We start from the raw sequence: 16,718 nt of genomic DNA on the forward strand, positions 1-16,718 counted from the left end.
CTATTTGCACTTCTAACACTAAGTGAACACAGGATTTTTGCTTTACTCCTCCACATCCAAGCCCTGCAGAACAGTGAGCAAAAATTGCAATGCCTTAGTCTTCATGCAGATTAAGACATGGTGGTTATCTGCTGCCTGCTTATGACCACGTGCTACCAACATTGAGGAGTTCCAGAAATTACGTGGAAGAATTTTAATCCTCCATGATACAGTAAAGGAAAATTCAGAAAGACATTCAATTTCTCTGGTTTCTTCTTGTTGTTTTTGCTTGCATCACATGAAGAGCAAGAAAATTTCTTCGTAACATAACACCAGTGCCATAGCATTGTTTTCTCCTGTAGCAGAATTGACAAGTACTTACATCATTATACATGGCTGCTATTTCATTAGGCGAATGTCAGTGTCAGGTAAGATCATGGTTTTGTCAATATAATGAAAATACCAGTCAAGTGAGGAAAAAGTCACAATTTTCCAGCTCTAAAAATTGATTTTTATTGCTCTTCTTGTAATCCTTTCTTTGGATTAAGTATTTATTATTGATGTGGTCTTTCTTTTAATCTTAATAGCTGCTGACATTGTAATTAATTAAAAAATACAACATTTTTGCCCAAATGGCACTATATTGAAATTAAAAGTGAACATCACATATTAGTTAAACAGCCCTGGCAAATGTCTTGAGTGCTAAGATGATTGCCTAAGCTTCTTGACAATTCCCTTCATCTTGCTGTATGCTGCTTGACCTTCTGAGATGTTTTGGTGTTATTAATAGGTTTTAGCTATTATATCAGGAAGAACAAGGCACAAAAATATTATAAACTTTATCTTTTTAATGACAGTGCTACAACAGCTTAGGCATGCCAATGAAGGCACTGACATCACATCTTTTGAGGCACACTGAGGCAGTCACCAGGTAACTTCTATTCAGAACTGACGGGGATTTTTCTCTAAATGTATATCTGAGGATACAAAGTGGTGTGAGCTGAGCGCTGACTGTGCTGCAGAAGGGGGGCAAAACGCAGAAGAGATGACAGGATTCTGTTTCAAAGCTTTCTCTAAAACCTCTGCTGGAGGTGGATCCCCCATGGACCAGTTCTTGAGGTGCAGGTGTGCGAGCTGATCTCTTTGTCTGAAACTTAAAAAGGAAAAAGTAATGAGGATAGGAATGGCCGAAATCTGGAAGGCCACACAGCAATCCTGTGTCTAGTTTTGCATAAGCCAAAACCTAAAGTTTCCATTCTGTTGATCTTCAGTTCCTTATCATGGCTGTGGTAGAAGACAGGTTTCACTGTCGTCGTTCCTTGACTTTCCACCAGAAGTCACTGCAGGAGTTGTTATTACCTCTGGTGTTAGAGAGCTGTGGAAAAGAAAGTGTGTATAACCTTCCTATCCACAGGTCACCTGCTACCTCCGTACTAGCTCTTGGCTCCTGCCTACAGGATGGTTGCCACTTTCTGCCTTTAGAAAAACATTACTTTTTTCCTAAACGTTCCTCTTTGGGGTAAGATCCTCTCTGGTCGAGAACGCGTCAGTCGAGCATGCCGTTTGCAAGGTGCGGCCATGAGGTACAAGCGTGCCGCCGCAGGGCCTGGCCGCGGGGTGCGTGTGGGGCTGCGGAGCACCTGGCCGCGCTGCCCCCGCGCCGGCCGAGCGGGGAGTCCCGCGGGCGGGGGGTGCGGGCCGCCGCGCCGCACGCACCAAGGGTGCAGACAGCCCTGCCGGCTCCATCTCCGCGGTGTTTCCTCAACGCTTCACTGAACGGCTGAGATGTGAAGAGCTTTTGCCATCCTGCGCAGAGACGTAGGCCAGCATTACTTTTACTAGATTCAGATCAAAACAGAACCTGTGGTTCAAAGCTAAGCTTAGGTCGGCAATAAACAGAGTAGCAGTTTAACCTGGAAAACACTTGCCACACAGAGACTGAGCTGTGCTCTCTTCTCTGCATAGTTAGTTGGGATTTCCATATTCCTTTACTTAGGAACGGACATTTGATATAGGCAGTCACATGTTCTGTGTAAAAGCAACTTTTGTACCTTTAATTCCTCTGCATAGATGTGTAAAATAATATCTTACCTAGAGATTGTATGAGAAATACAGAAGTGTTCATATTAGCTAGTATCTAGCTTAAACACATTTAGTTATTTTAAAAATTTCCTCACTGAATAAAATATGGCTTGACCTCTGGATTGTTTCTCCCCAAGAAACGTGGCGGTGTCCCTCCTTCTCCTCCATTCAGCCTGCTTGGCAGAGCTGCAAGTTTTTTGTTTTGTTATGTTATGTTATTGTTGTGTTTAAAAAAAAAAAAAAAAAAAAAAAAACACCAAAAAAACTTCAAGCCCCTCTTTTCAGCAGTGTCAAGTTAGGATGAATTGGCCAGGGAGGCATGTTTATAGACTGTGTGAAGAACTTTGTCTTTGTGTGGGAATGCTGGTGACACTGGTATGGCTTGCCTGAATGAACTGCGATGACGCGGCTAATAAGGTGTCCTGCTGAGCGCCGCAGCAGCCTTTCTCAGACCTCCCACTTAATGCCATTCAGCTCCAGCTCAGTGTAGCTAATTTTTCCCATTCCCTCAATTCTTTAGGCCTCCTTACAAACAGAAAAGTCAACTTTCACACCGAGGAGAAGATAAGTGCTTTAGGAAATAATCGTGTAAACAGAATGTTATCTTCTGACCTGATGCTGATACCTTGGTCTGGGACAAAACCCAGCTGGCTATTGCATTAGACATGGCTATTAAAGGAATAATGCTGCTGATCCTCCTTACAAAGTGCCCTGAGAAATGGTTTAGCCAAATCACAGTGCCTCTTGTCACACTGAATCGCGTTCAGCTGCTCTCTTCCATGACCGATATTTAGGCGCTTCCTTGTCTTCTCCTTTCTTGCGACACTATGAGAGGGGGACAAGTATGAAAGCAAGAGCAAGTCGGTCATGTTTATGATTGCCCTGTTATTTTCTGGCTGAATTTCAGTGCTTCAGAACGTGTATACAGTACACCACATAGCTTTTATGAAGGAGGGTGCATTTCATAAAGTATCTTTAATTGTAACTACTATAATGAGTACTTTAAAGCAAATTACGCAAGGATTTCGGTGATTCCAATAACACAGAACTGTTCATTTTCAGATTGTACTAAGTGATTACTGTTGGTATTCTGTGTGGAGACTAAAATTAATAACTAGACCCAGATTTCCAGTAGTATCGAGGAGAGGAGAAACCTCTGCCTTGTACTTGATTTACTCTTGGTAGGAACACCCAGATCTCCTAAATGGCTGTGAAGAAACTCACCCTTCGCAGTCCGTTCAGCTGACACCGCCATCCAGACTGAGAGGTCTGTCTTTACGTCAGTGTGACATATCCTAGGCTCCAAGACCAAACCCTGAGCCTTTGCTTCTCCTGTGGTGTTTACTTGACTTCTCTTTAGGCTTGCGTATTGCACGGTCCGGCCGGCCCCTGCTCTGAGCTGGGTAAGGCTTTCGTCGCAGCCAGGCCAACCTAGCTTAGGCTGAAGCTATTCAGTGTCATAGCTCAGAAGGTGTCAGAGGTTTCTCGTAATTCTCCTGATGCTCTCAGAATAACAGCCAAGTTTTTGTCACAGGTCTTTGGGAAAATGTGTCAGGGGTCTGTCATGCTAAAAAGCACTGATGAGCGGAGGTCGTTGTGCTAGAAGTCTTACTGACACAGCAGATCAAGTACATTTCCTGTACAGACACAGTAACTTCTTTCTGTAAAGCAGTTTGTAAAACTGTTTGTAAAGCAGTTGCTGATATCCAGTGTGAGGCAATCTGCAGGTTTTAGACCAAAATGAGAATTAAATGTACTTATTTGTAGTAATTTAATGTTAATGTGCGCCCTTACCAGTGGAGTTTACTCCTTGAAAAAAAGTGTGAACCATGGATCTGACTCATCAAGACATTTAAGCATGTAATTAATTTTGACTGTAAACTTTACTTGAAAGTTAAAATTGCTTGAGTTTTTCCTTCTCTTACTGACCTGTCATGTCTAAAAAGCCGTTCAACTCTCTTTCAAAAACCGTTTGCAGACTGCCTCTTCTCAAAACACAAAAAAATTTGAAAAGAAACAGAGAATAACCCAACCATTCCAGAAGACTTTCAATGTAGAGCCATCAGTTTAAAATGTAGAATTAGTTTGAAACTGGCAAAATAATTAAGGTAATGTGTTCCAAGTGTGAAGAATCTAGTACCATTATTGAGACTCCTGATGCAATTAAAAGTTTTCTGTGGAACTAGTAGAAGAGAAATCATCTATAGTATTTATATTTGTGTGCTTTAAAGTTTAACAAGGTCATTAATAAACCCAGTCATAAGCATGCATTTTTTCCAGTGGCCCTTATTTCCCATCTTGAATTTGTGATTTCCAAAATGCACAGAATTAAAAGATATTTCTTTAGTATGTTCTAAGTGCAACTAAACTCTTTTCTTGTAAGCAATACCTTCTGGAGCAAGAACAAAGGATTAGAAGAGTGAACGTGTTCTTCCAGCCTTTTCAAGGGGAAGATTTCTCTTTCTGGAAAGGAAGGGCTGTAATCTGAAAAGTTCTCTATTTTATTTGTATTCAAGCATTGGGTACATCCTGATTACCCATCATCTCTTGGTGGCACTGCAGGGGTCACAACAAGCAGCACAGCTAGTTAAGGCATTGATGACCTTTTGTTAGCTCTTGCATATATAATTGTGACAGTGGAATATTTGGAGCTTCTCTACAGTCAGGAAATTTTTACCTGAGTCACCTAATCTGTCACAACTGATTTGGAAGAGTTGTAAAGGAAAGAACAGACCCTTGGAATATGTTGAAGCCCTTTGGGATAATCTGGTAGTCAGCAAGTACAAGTGAAAGGAAGTGGCACTAGGTCCTCCCACTAGAAACATAAGATTAATGCTGGTGACATAGGTTGGCTGCTTTCTTTTTATATGATTCAGATTTATTGCTCCATTGACTGATTCATGGCAATATTTTTCAAGGATTATTTGATTCATAGTTAAGGAAGGGTATTGTTATAGAAACACATAGCAAAGTAGAGTAATGCAGATTTTGAAGCCTTCCTAGTTCATCTGCAAACACTCATTCTTGTTAAGAAAAGAATTGTCTTCTGAGCTCTCATTTGCTTGTGCACATGATGAACTGTATGTATTTGTGGCTTAGAATGCAGAAACGAGGAGAACGCAACACTTTTGTTTAGCTCTTGCTCCCGACCTAACAGCTTCACTGTGTGTCCTTGGTCCTGGTGAGACTCGCGGTGTTTTGCAGCACTCGATTTCTACCCGAGTCCCCCAGTGCCGGATGTTCTTCCTGCATGTTCCTGGGGGAGGAAATATTGCTGTACTCTTCTTTATTGCCGTCTTCTTTGCTAACTCGGACTCAGCTTCTAAAAGCACAATCAAGAAGATTAGTTCTTGTGCCATTGATTCAGTGCATTTGTAGGCACCCGTAAGTATTTCAAAATAGAGCTATCAGAGTACCAAATTGCTGAAATAATGCTAAGATTTGGAAGCTCTTGAGCTAATAAGTTCCAATGGCAAGGACAGTAGGTTACATACATGTATTGAGTCATTTAAAGCATATTTTATTGTTAGGTATCCCAGATCATTTAGTAAGTACCTAAATGTGTATATCCCTTGCTGTACCACGGTTGGTAATTTTACTGTACACCTAAATTTCACCACCTGTGAAAAGGAGATATGTCAGAAGCCCCTTAAAGCATCATTCCTGAGAAGTAATATTTGGACCATTTTACTTCAATCCGTCATGAGACACTTTCTAAAATGTCCAACAAGACAAACGACAAGGGGAGCGACTGGTTAAAATTATCAGTTTTAAAGCTGGCATTGATTTGTATGCAAATCCTGGTTAAGTCAGGTAATGTGCAAGACTATGAAATGACTGAAATTTAATTAATTGATCAGAAGCAGGCTAATCAGCTATTTTGTTCATTGGTTAGGAGACATTTTAACTGGCTATTTTTGGAATAGTCTGTTTATTTGGAAAATCCGTCTCTGCATAATAGAATCACAGGCATCATTCTTATAATATCAATTTGTTTTAAGAGGCCTTCTCTAGACCTTGATGTCATTCCTGCAATATCTGTCATTTCTTTGTCAGCAGTAAATGGCAATGAGCAAAGCCAAAACTAAGATATGAATCAGGAAAGTCGGCAAAGCAAAATCAGTTTTTCTTATGTACAAGTTGCATATCAGATTTTGCAATGATAGTGTTAGCAAATTGTGGTAATGTAGATGGTTTAACTTTTAAGTTCTCGTTTTCCTTTAATGTGCCACGAGGGCACTAATCAAACTAATGTTATGTACAGGTCAAGAGTGACAGGTTTTTCTCAGTGCTTGCTGGGAGCTGACAGTAGACAGTATTTATGAACAGTACCTGCAATAATTTGTCAGCTGAATGGAGGATTTGGAGATTTTCATACCAGAAAAGGATAAGTCTTTGCAAGAGATTTTGCCTCAAATGATCACTGCCTTAGGTCCAATGCACATTAATTTTTCAATAGAATAGTATTCCTTACATAATAGATTACTGTTGACTAAAAATGTGAGATGTTTTTAAGAGGAGAAGCAGTATCTCACTGTAAATCCAATGTTGTGTCTTTCTTTATAGCTTTGAAAAATCTAAATGGATGTAATGTATTAAAACTTTTAAAGCCATTTGAAATGAATGTCTCTTTGCGGGCGTATTGTTCCAGGAAGCCTACTTACCGTGCATTACTCTATAATCCTTTACCTATCTGTATGGGTCCCTGCCTCTGTCTCAGCTGGGGTCTCTGGCATCGTAGCGCTTACGTGTTTATGTATTCCCAGACTGTACATAGTGTATTGCCTTGCGTTTGTTCCTTAATGCTTACATATAGTACGTCTAGTATACCACTGCAGTGGCTCGTGCGTTTTGTCTGTGTATGGTCTTTGTAGCTGTAGCCATCACATTTTAGGTATTTCATACCTTGCTCGGCTACTGTAGGAGATTAATTGAATTGATTTTGGTTTTGAAATTGCGCATGCATCAGTAGATTTCCAAATGCCAAGATCTCTGGAAGCATGTAAAATTGCACATTGTTTGGAGTACCAGACAATTGTTAATAATAGATAAGCTAATAAAATAATAACAATTTTTAATAATACAAGACTTGAAAGATGAAGAGTAATGCCTTATCTCCCTGTTTAGTACTGAGCAAAGGCTTGAGAAAAAAGTCAACCTTCGCTCCACAGCTGGAAAGATCACCATTTAGCTGTTAGCTACAACCTCGGTAAAAACCTGCTTTGAGCAAAAAGAGAACTGTCTTTTAGAGAACTATAACTGAGCCAGGAAAAGCCTCGTAGATCAGTCTCTATCAGCTGTGCTGATTAACGTAAAGCCCTAACATGGTTCTTAGAGTACTAACAAACGCTGGTAAACATTATGATCACAATCTTACAGATAAGTAAGCTCAAAGGTAAACATATTCTGAATTTGCCACTAATCTGGGGGTCCTAATTCTTAGCTGCCCAGCCCAAAACTTTCAAAGGTGCGGAGTATCCCCACGATGCCCTCAAGATTTCTGCGATGACCAAATGCCAGCCCTGCATTATCTGTACAAGCTGCTGCAAACTCGCTTTCCTGCAAATTGCTCTTTCAGCCGGACAGGGGAGATCAAATGCATTTTTTTACGTGGGTTGGAGTAGAATTGCCTAAGCAAAGAAAATCAGCCCAAAAACATGGTTAATGTATTGTTCCAGTATAAACTGGTAGTTTTGATTGTTTCAATAATTATTTCTGAGATTGTGCTTAGAAGATAAGATATGTGCGTTTGTGCATCCTTGCGTATACATAAAGCTGAATGACAGGTTTCTTTTCTTTTCTTTTCTTCCAGAATTATAGATCAGCGGTTTGAGAAAGTTTCATATTTTGTCTTTGGAGATTTCAACTTTAGACTGGATGCCAAAGCAGTAGTAGAGGTAGGATTATTATTTTTTTTCTTCTGTTGTAGACCCTACCAGGTTTTATTTATCAAATATTTTTTTCCTGTGGAAAAGCTAAAAGTGACTTGACAAACTAATGTTAATATTGACATCAGACTTGACTAAGGATACTTCTAAAGGAACATCTGACGGGTAACTAAAAACCACTGTTGTGAATCTGCCGAAGCAATTAAGAAAAACACAGCTGACATACTGCATTTCTTCTCAGTAGCAGTGTATAAAGTGAACATTGGCTGTAGACGCCAGTGGACTTCAGAGTCCACGCCGCCTGTTCACGGTCCTCTGTATAGAACAGAGAAAATGTGGGTACCCATCTAAGATAAGACCTGGAGTCTTCACAACACATGCAAGAGGCTTTTCCTGTGGCACGCACACAGATTTCTCACTTGAAATCTCTTCCAGCTTCAGCACAGGATACCACATTTTTGTTGTATGTTTGTGACTTTTGCCATCTGTTCATAGCTCACAGTGAATCTCACTGTAAGCAGAGTAAGTGCTGGTCTGTGTTTCTACTCTGTGGGGGAAAAAAAGAGAGACGTTTCCTAAATGTCTGTGATAGAAACCACACTCAAAAAATATAAGCAGACATTTGTGCAAACCTTTGTGACAGTAGCATCTCCATGTGGAAGGGTGACTGGAAGATATGTATAAAGCCAAAAAGAATGCAGTAAACCTTTTTCATCATGAGCTGAGATTACCTTGACTTTACTGCTAAAGCTCAGCTCCAGGTAACATGGGGTCAGAAATAATATCCAGGTTGAAACCAATTTAATCTCATGGTTTTCGTGCTTTAATTCTCAGAGATCTTGTAGTGTCTTTTTTATGTCCTTGAGGATAGGCATGTATCTTCTAAACCAAAAGCTTTTATTTTGTAAATCACGCAGTGGGAAGTAAGTGTCCTGTGTGTCAAAAGCTCATACATACCCCTCATACAGGTGCGATGCAGTTCTCCTTCCTTACGTGATGATTAGTCCTTCATCTGTTGAAAAACGAGAGTTTGACATTACAGCGCTGCCTATGTAGCTAATAACGTCCTTCTTGGAATCCTTTATACATTGCAGTCATTTAACCGACAAACCTAAAGCATAACCGAAATGGAATTCAAGTCACTGATTCAGAATATGCAGCTTCATACTGCATATGTTAAGGGCTTGATCCTGCCCTGCTACACTGCGGTTACCATAATTATCGTCACCGTTTATAGATTACTCGTTTTTGAAACGTTATGCCTGTTTGGTTTTTATTCACTAGTTGTGCAATAGTATTATTGAGAATGCTCCTGCCTGAGAACACCTCTATCAGTCACGCTGCAGCAGAGCTATCCTCTACACCCAGCACTGATGAAGGGCACTATAAGTTTTTCCTAACTTACTGACCACCTAGCAGTCTGCAGGACTGAAACTGCAGAGAATGCTTTCTTAATTGCCAATAGATTAAGATTTCTACATTTATATCTGTGCCTTTCAAAGCGATCCACTTCTAACAAAATAAAGTCACTAACCATAGATGATGCATGCTGAGTGAACTCCACAACAGGTAGTAAGAGTGCAGGTGATCCTTAGTCCTGACATAGTACTTTTCATCTTATGAATGCTTTACCAATGGCAGTTAATGTTGTTGCAGATGAGCACACAAGGTATAATTTGAAGATAATTCATTTACCCGTTCTTCCTAGATAAGGAGCATGCATGTGTGAGTGTAAAAGCATTAGAATAATACATCTTTTTGGGGGCTTTTTTGGAGAAGAGCATACCCCATTAACCAGAACGTCACCCAGCTACTTTGCAACATTAATTAAACATAAGTAAAGTTGATCTTGAAACTTCCACTTGTTATTTATGTATGCACAGTTGAAGTCATATTAAGTTTGTTTTGTAGTCTTCTGCATTTGGTACCGTTCATAAACCGGTTTGTCAGAAGATCCAAAAGATGTAAGAAATGGTTGTCTCGTGCAGTTTGCTACACAGAAGTGATAGTACAGGCGGGGTGTCTTTGACAGCGTCTTAACACCACAACAGGATTGAGTGAATGAATAGTAAGCGTATAGCACACTGTTTTGACAATAAGTCTAGGCTGCTAGGAGACAGATCAGTTTCTAAAGTATAATTTGGAAGGGCAGCGTTACAGGCCACCTCTAGCAGGAATTATTCTAGATAGGACGTAATGGTTTGACTGTATATAAGATCCAATCCCAAATCACTTTGCAAACTAGTTTATAAATGCTGTTTGTCAACTGTGCCATTTCTCCAGAGCTGGTAGAGGGCAGAGTGCCTTGGCCAAGGCCGTGCACAGCTGGCAGTGGCAGAACAGGAACGAAAGTGGCCAAGGGTGATTGCTTACCCAACACCCAGTGCCAGCGAGAGTGTTAGCCTGTGCTCATGTAGGAACCTCACGCTCCAAAAAGTATCCCCGTCCCTTCTGGCATTTTAAACGTGTGCTGAGGCAAACTGATATTAACCATTCTTTCAACTATTCAGCAGTGTAGTTAATACTAGGAATTTTAAGGGTTAATCCATTGACCTGTCATCTTTGTATATATTACTAAATTTATCCCTGCCTTTCTTGCTGACCTTTGAATTCCCTCTTGAGACCACAATGTGCTGCACGCTTGGACACTAAGATGCTACAAGCAATACATGTGTTGTAGGAACGTAGACTCTACTTATACCAAACACAAAGAATAGAGTGTATTTCTAAAGGATTTCTCAATTACACCATTGAAAGGGAGAATCTGAAAGCTGTTTCAAATGTGGAGTCGAGACACTGAAGTGCAGGGTGCTAAATCAAATTCCAAAAATGTTGTGCTTATTAATTCATAATTAATAGACAATAAATCATTAAAATATAATTTATTAAACATTTTATGGGAACCTTAATCTAAAATCATATTGATTTCCTTGCTAGGAAAATCTGCTTTAGTGTTGTTGAAGTAGGCCGGGGGGGATCAATAAAACAGGTAAAGGCTTCTGGCAATTCTGAGATCCATGTGTGCATTAACAAGTGCGTTGTCCAGAGGGATAAACTGGCAAGAAAGAAATAGGACAACTCTAGCATAACAAGCATAGCAAATACGGTTGTTTCGTAGTAGATTTGAGTTATACTTTGTGCATTAGTTGTTCCTTGGCATGATGATGGTCAGAGAAATACCAAGAGCTCATTCATTTAAAGCATTTTAAAGTTGTCCTCAACCTGAAAAGGGCCAATGATAAGATTCCGTTTTGGTCTGGTTTTCTTGGGCCAATGTGTGATTCAAAATACGGGGAGCATGAGAGGACCTGGAACCAGAGGTTTTTTTCCTGAAGTCCCAGATGTTTGTATGCTCCGGGTGTGTGCCAGGACATTGGGGTCTCTTTGCTAGGTCTCAGCCAGTGACGCCCCATCTTGGCTTTGGGTGCAAGATCTCCTAAGGCGTGCTTGATGCCACCCTCTCCTTGGGACAGCCTAAAGGGCCCAGCCACTGATTACCTAAAAATAAACATCCGGAAGTGTAAATGCTACTAAGTGTTAATTATGAAGGTTCGATACTGCTGTAGTAATAAGTGTCAGGAGTTTGTCTTGTAGCTAAATCCCTGGCAAACCACCGCTCTGGCTCACTGCGTCAACAGGCTGAAGAATACATGCGGCCTCATTACTACGTTACCCGCACACCTAATCAGTGACTCGATCCAGTGGTCTGTCACTGGCATCTGCCTTGTCGCGGTTCGGGTGCTGTAGGTGCAGGCTTTTGCTCCTTATCCCGTAACGATGGCTGCCCCAGCTGTGCTTGCGCAGCAGGCGCTGATGAGGGGATGCAGGACCACAGAGGGGGCCTGGGCTGCCAGCCCTGGCCCTGGCCGAGCCCACCCCAGGGCCTCTGCCTCAGGCCGAGTTTTACGGGACCCTGTTCTGGGTCTAGCACTCTGACTTTACTTGCTCCCGTGAATGCGCATGTTAAATTAATTGGAGGGTTTTCCATCAGGTTTTCTCGGGTGGGTGCAGATGGGGAGCTGCTGGCAAGAGACAGGGAATGCTCTGCTCTGTCGGCTGCGCTCAGCTTGCAAACACCTACCTGACCCTGGCGGGAGATGCCTTTCATGCTGAACATTATGCCTCTGGGCTGACACACCGGCAAATTTGGAACGGCAAGTGCTCTTGCTGAGGTAGCATGAGTGAATCTTCCTAATGCGTATGCTGAGTTAGTTCCTGCTCTGCTCTGCTGGTGTCGTCGGGGGCCTGGTCCTCACACATCCTGCTGGGTCTGCGTAGCTGAGCTGTGAAGTCAGTCCCTCTCTGTAAGGGGGACAAACACCCCTACTTTGGTTATTGTAACATACCTAGAAAATCTTCCGTTAGCAGTGTAGCCTCCTAGAAGGCACCACCTTTTTGAAGATCTGTTGTAGATCCTTTCAGGCCAGCAAATTACAGACACTTTGGCACTGCTGCTTGTGATATGTCTTGCTGGCACTGCATTCATTTAGTGCTAAATATCTTCAGTCCATCATCCTTCATGCTAGAAGTGTTTCCAAAAATAAACCTTGTAAGCAGGAAATGTATTTAGTAAGGCAATACCTACAAAAGATTGTTTTACGTTTCCTCATGTTTTGATCATTTTAAGGTATGCTCTAAGACCTTGATGTTTTTTTCTGATGGCCAGCTAAATTCAGTTAATCCTACATATGCGAAGTTGGCCGAGTATTTTGCTGCCGTTTAAATTCAAAGATTTGCCTACTCAGTTTTTTTTTTTAAATGCTAGATTTTTTGGGTGGTACAGCATTCTAATTACTTGCCCACTGCTTCCAGGTATCTTCCAGCACATCTATTCCCAGCATGTTATGGAAGTGTTTACAGCATATACAAAATTGCTATAAACTTTTATATTAGTTTGTCTATAAATTCTAGCATGTATGAGCTTTCTGCAATGTCCCTAATACAGGTATTGCCACAGCACTTCGTAGAAACATGAATTTGTGGTGTTTTTTTGTGTAGAAGATGGTTCTCCTATAATTCTCCCAGAAGTTCTGCTCTCCCTGTGTTTTAAAGATAATACAGATAGGTCACTGTAATCATTGCTGTTATCAGAAATACATCACAAATTTATAGTAGTGTGTGTGACAAAGGCAGTTTTTCTGTTTCTGGAAAATCGTCTGCTAAAATTGAATTGAAAGGAGATTTGATGAGGTGGCTTTAAAGAAATCTGCAGCAGCCATAGGGTATGCTGTGGGCTGAGGTTGAAGAATTTTCCAGAAATTTAAAAATTATTATGAATTAGTGTTTTGGTTCTTCAAAAAAGGTAATAGGGTAAATATTTGGAGGTTCTGAAATTAAACAAGACTGGCTGGCTATCGACTTAAAACTAGGATACTAAAGTCTCTGAAGCACATTAAGGGTCACAAGGGTACTGAAGTTTGTGGAGGGATAAATGGGGGGACTTATTTCATAGAACTGAGGATGACAGGTTCTTTTTGTTTGATATGAGAAATAAAAGAAATAAAGTTACTGGGAGTGAATGCATGGAAGAAGTAAGTTAATTCTCTTCTGCCAGTCCCTGAGAGCAAGCAGCTGATCACCTGCTGTGACTGGTGTAGAACACACAGGGTTTCACGCTGTGGTGGGTCCAAGGCCATTCTAATCTCCACTTTTATGATTATATATATTTTTTTTCATTGAAACAACTTATTAGCATCTAATATTTTATGTAGACTCTACAAACACTTGTTAGTGTAAATGTGGAAGCAGAATCAGTCCCATAAATCTCTCCTTGCCTCCTCATTCACATGGATCTGTGGAAGTGCAAGTGGGAGGGTCGTGACTCCTGCCAGTAAATTTGTAGGGCTGCCTACACGCTGGCATCCCACGCGGGCTGTCATTTTGTGTCTTTAACATGCAGAGATGCCCTTTCCCCTTCGTTTTTTAGAGCAGATGTTTTAAAAAAAGAGAGTTCCCATTCTCGTTAGCCCAAGCACTTTACTGGAGCTTGGTGGTTGATGCCGTGCCTCAGTCAGGAGCTGCCTCCTCTCACTATTTCCCTGCACCAGCCCAGAGCATCACAGCTCACAGCTTCGGCTGTGGTCATCGGTAGAAGTATTTCTCCTTCCATTCCTTCTGTCTCAGTGAGTCAGTTTACCGGTCTTGCTTTATTTAAATCACCATGCAAGTGTTCGTGGGTCTAGACCAAGGAGGAGTCTTTTTGCTGTCAGCTGGCCATAGTAACAGTCTATATTAATCTTTGAGAATTACTGTATTTTCATATTTTAAAAAAAATTTGTTATCCACTGAAACTCTTACCTATAAATCTTCCTCATCCTATTTGTCCATCTGAGGAAAGTACAATCAGGCTTAATAAACTGGGTTTATTTGGACTGTTTTGGAATAAAACAAAACCTGCTTCTGGCTGAGACGGAGGATTCAAAAGTCTCTTAAAATTCCTTGTACTTCCAAGAAGAGAAGAAGGATAGTTGTGTACTCCTCAATTCCAATAACTGCAACTCAGGAATATAAAGTTCAGTATGCAAAACCATAGGTCTTTAGGATAAAGTCATATTAATCACCAAATCATTTGTTCAAGGTAAATCATAACTTTCACTGGTATCCAGGAAAAACAGTTTTTATTTTTCCCTCACTAAAGCACATTTTGTTAGGGTTGATAGTAACTTAGTAAGCTGGAGAGGATAAAGCGTTTCATATATGAACGTTTATAAAGGTAGCAACAGAAATGCTGTTTCAGGATTCCAGTCATTTGGCCTACAAAAAGCTTTCAGGCTCTATCTGCAGAATAAGAACTAGGAATTCATGCTTGTACACCTACGCGATCTACTTAATGGGTTACATTCAACCAAGATATTTCCTTTCTAGACTTATGCCAAGCAGCCATTTGATAAGCCATAACTGGAATTGCTGATTAAATGTTTTTTAAATGGTAATAGGTACTCATAAAGAAGTAGCGTATGTAGCTCCATCATTTACTTGCATTGTGTCTCTCTGCCACCTCTGACCATTTGACTTTATATTATCTAGTAAAATAGGTACGACTTCATTCTAGCATGACTTTTTAGCGCCTACAATATTGCTGATGCTACAATGAATCACATAATTTTCATTTGATCATATACTCTTGGCACAATATGGTCTTTCATTTTGAAACAGACAGTGGTGGCATCATATCTTTTTATCAAGCATGTTTGTGCCAGTAGAACTCTAAGGACCACTCCCTGTTACTGCTGTGATGTGTTCATCTACAAAACATGGACCTCCTCCTGTAAGACATATCTCTTTCTCTTTTGAACATCTTTTGATCAAAAAAAAGCTGATTAACAGCTTTTATGACTAAGTCAGTCATTTAGGTCTCACTCAAATCTGAAGAAATATTTTAAATTGAACTTGTTTCATTACAGAGTCCTGTGTTTTGTGCAGTAACTAGGATCTTTGCAAACTCCAGCCAACAAATGATCCATTAGTAATTGTCATCAAAAAGATTAATAGCTAATTAGGCAATTAGCACTGATTTGGAAACCTGATCCTCAGTGAGGTGGTCAGGCTGTGGGTGGATGTGGAGACTTAATTACCATCTCATCTTTATAGATGTGCTTCCCTGAACAAAAACAGGTCATCTGGCAGGATGAGGCTCTTGCCGTCTTCTTGCAGTATTGGTGTCATCACTAATCATCTGGCTGTCTTGTCAGACGCAAATATTTATATGTGTGTGTGAATTTATTTTTTTCAACTAAGTATTATTTGCGGAAGATGCTTTGAATACATTAGGAAATGTGCATATAAGAATTGCACGTTCTTGGTGTTACAAACACAGCAGTCATTTCTTTTTTAAAAGTCTGGCTTTTTTTGCTTTGACAAGTGAGCATTCAGGAGAAATTAGTAATGCTTAATTGTATTAAAAATACTGATATAGCATAAAGAAGTAAGTGTATATAGTCATGGCCATACACAATTCTGCCTCCCTATCCAAAGCCAAACTAGACGTTGTCTTTTCTAGGCAGTGATGATGTGCAGATGTCTATACGTATACATTTAAGATCTCAGCTGCATCCATTTAGTTCATAGCCAAGTGGTAAGCTCATATAGGTCCTGTTGAATACCTTGGTGCAGGGTAAGTGAACCATCTGCTGTATGACAGTAGTTCTAGACAGCATAATATGGCATCTGAAGCACTAAAGTATTTTTAAATTGTGTGCTATATCTTTGGAATATTGTTCTCTTTAACACAGTTTATTTTAAGAGTATTTTCAGAAAACAAACTTTCTACCATGGAATCACAGAATGGCAGGGGTTGGAAGGGACCCCTGGAGCTCACCCCGTCCCACCCCCTGCTTGAGCAGGCACCCCCAGAGCAGGGGCACAGGGCCGCGTCCAGGCGGGGTGTGAATGTCTCCAGGGAAGGGACCCCACAGCCTCCCTGGGCAGCCTGTGCCCCTGCTCTGGCACCCGCACAGGGAAGGGGTTTGTCCTCATGTTCAGGGGGAACTTCCCACGTTCCACCTTGTGCCCGTTGCCCCTTGGCCTGTCGCTGGGCACCACTGGAAAGAGTCCAGCCCCATCCTCCTGACACCCGGCCTTCAGATATTTATAGCATTGATGAGATCCCCCCTCAGCCTTCTCTTCTCCAGGCTGAACAGACCCAGGTCTCTCAGCATTTCATCATGAGAGAGATTCTCCACTCCCCTGATCACCTTCATAGCTCTCTGCTGGGCTCTCTCCAGCAGTTCCCTGTCTTGCTTGAACTGGGGGGCCCAGAACTGGACACAG

General features: G+C 41.0%; 1 protein-coding gene across 3 annotated transcripts in view; it reads left to right on the forward strand.

Moving 5' to 3' along the window:
• Nucleotides 1–16,718, forward strand: part of INPP5A (inositol polyphosphate-5-phosphatase A) — a 254,812-nt gene that overhangs the window by 166,297 nt on the left and 71,797 nt on the right. For all 3 annotated transcript variants that reach the window (XM_075107881.1, XM_075107879.1, XM_075107882.1), the window contains one exon: nucleotides 7,874–7,958. In XM_075107881.1, the coding sequence (XP_074963982.1) occupies nucleotides 7,874–7,958 (85 nt within the window). The remainder of the gene's footprint in view (nucleotides 1–7,873; nucleotides 7,959–16,718) is intronic.

Source organism: Phalacrocorax aristotelis, chromosome 12 (assembly GCF_949628215.1).
Source record: "Phalacrocorax aristotelis chromosome 12, bGulAri2.1, whole genome shotgun sequence".
NCBI classification, from domain to species: domain Eukaryota; kingdom Metazoa; phylum Chordata; class Aves; order Suliformes; family Phalacrocoracidae; genus Phalacrocorax; species Phalacrocorax aristotelis.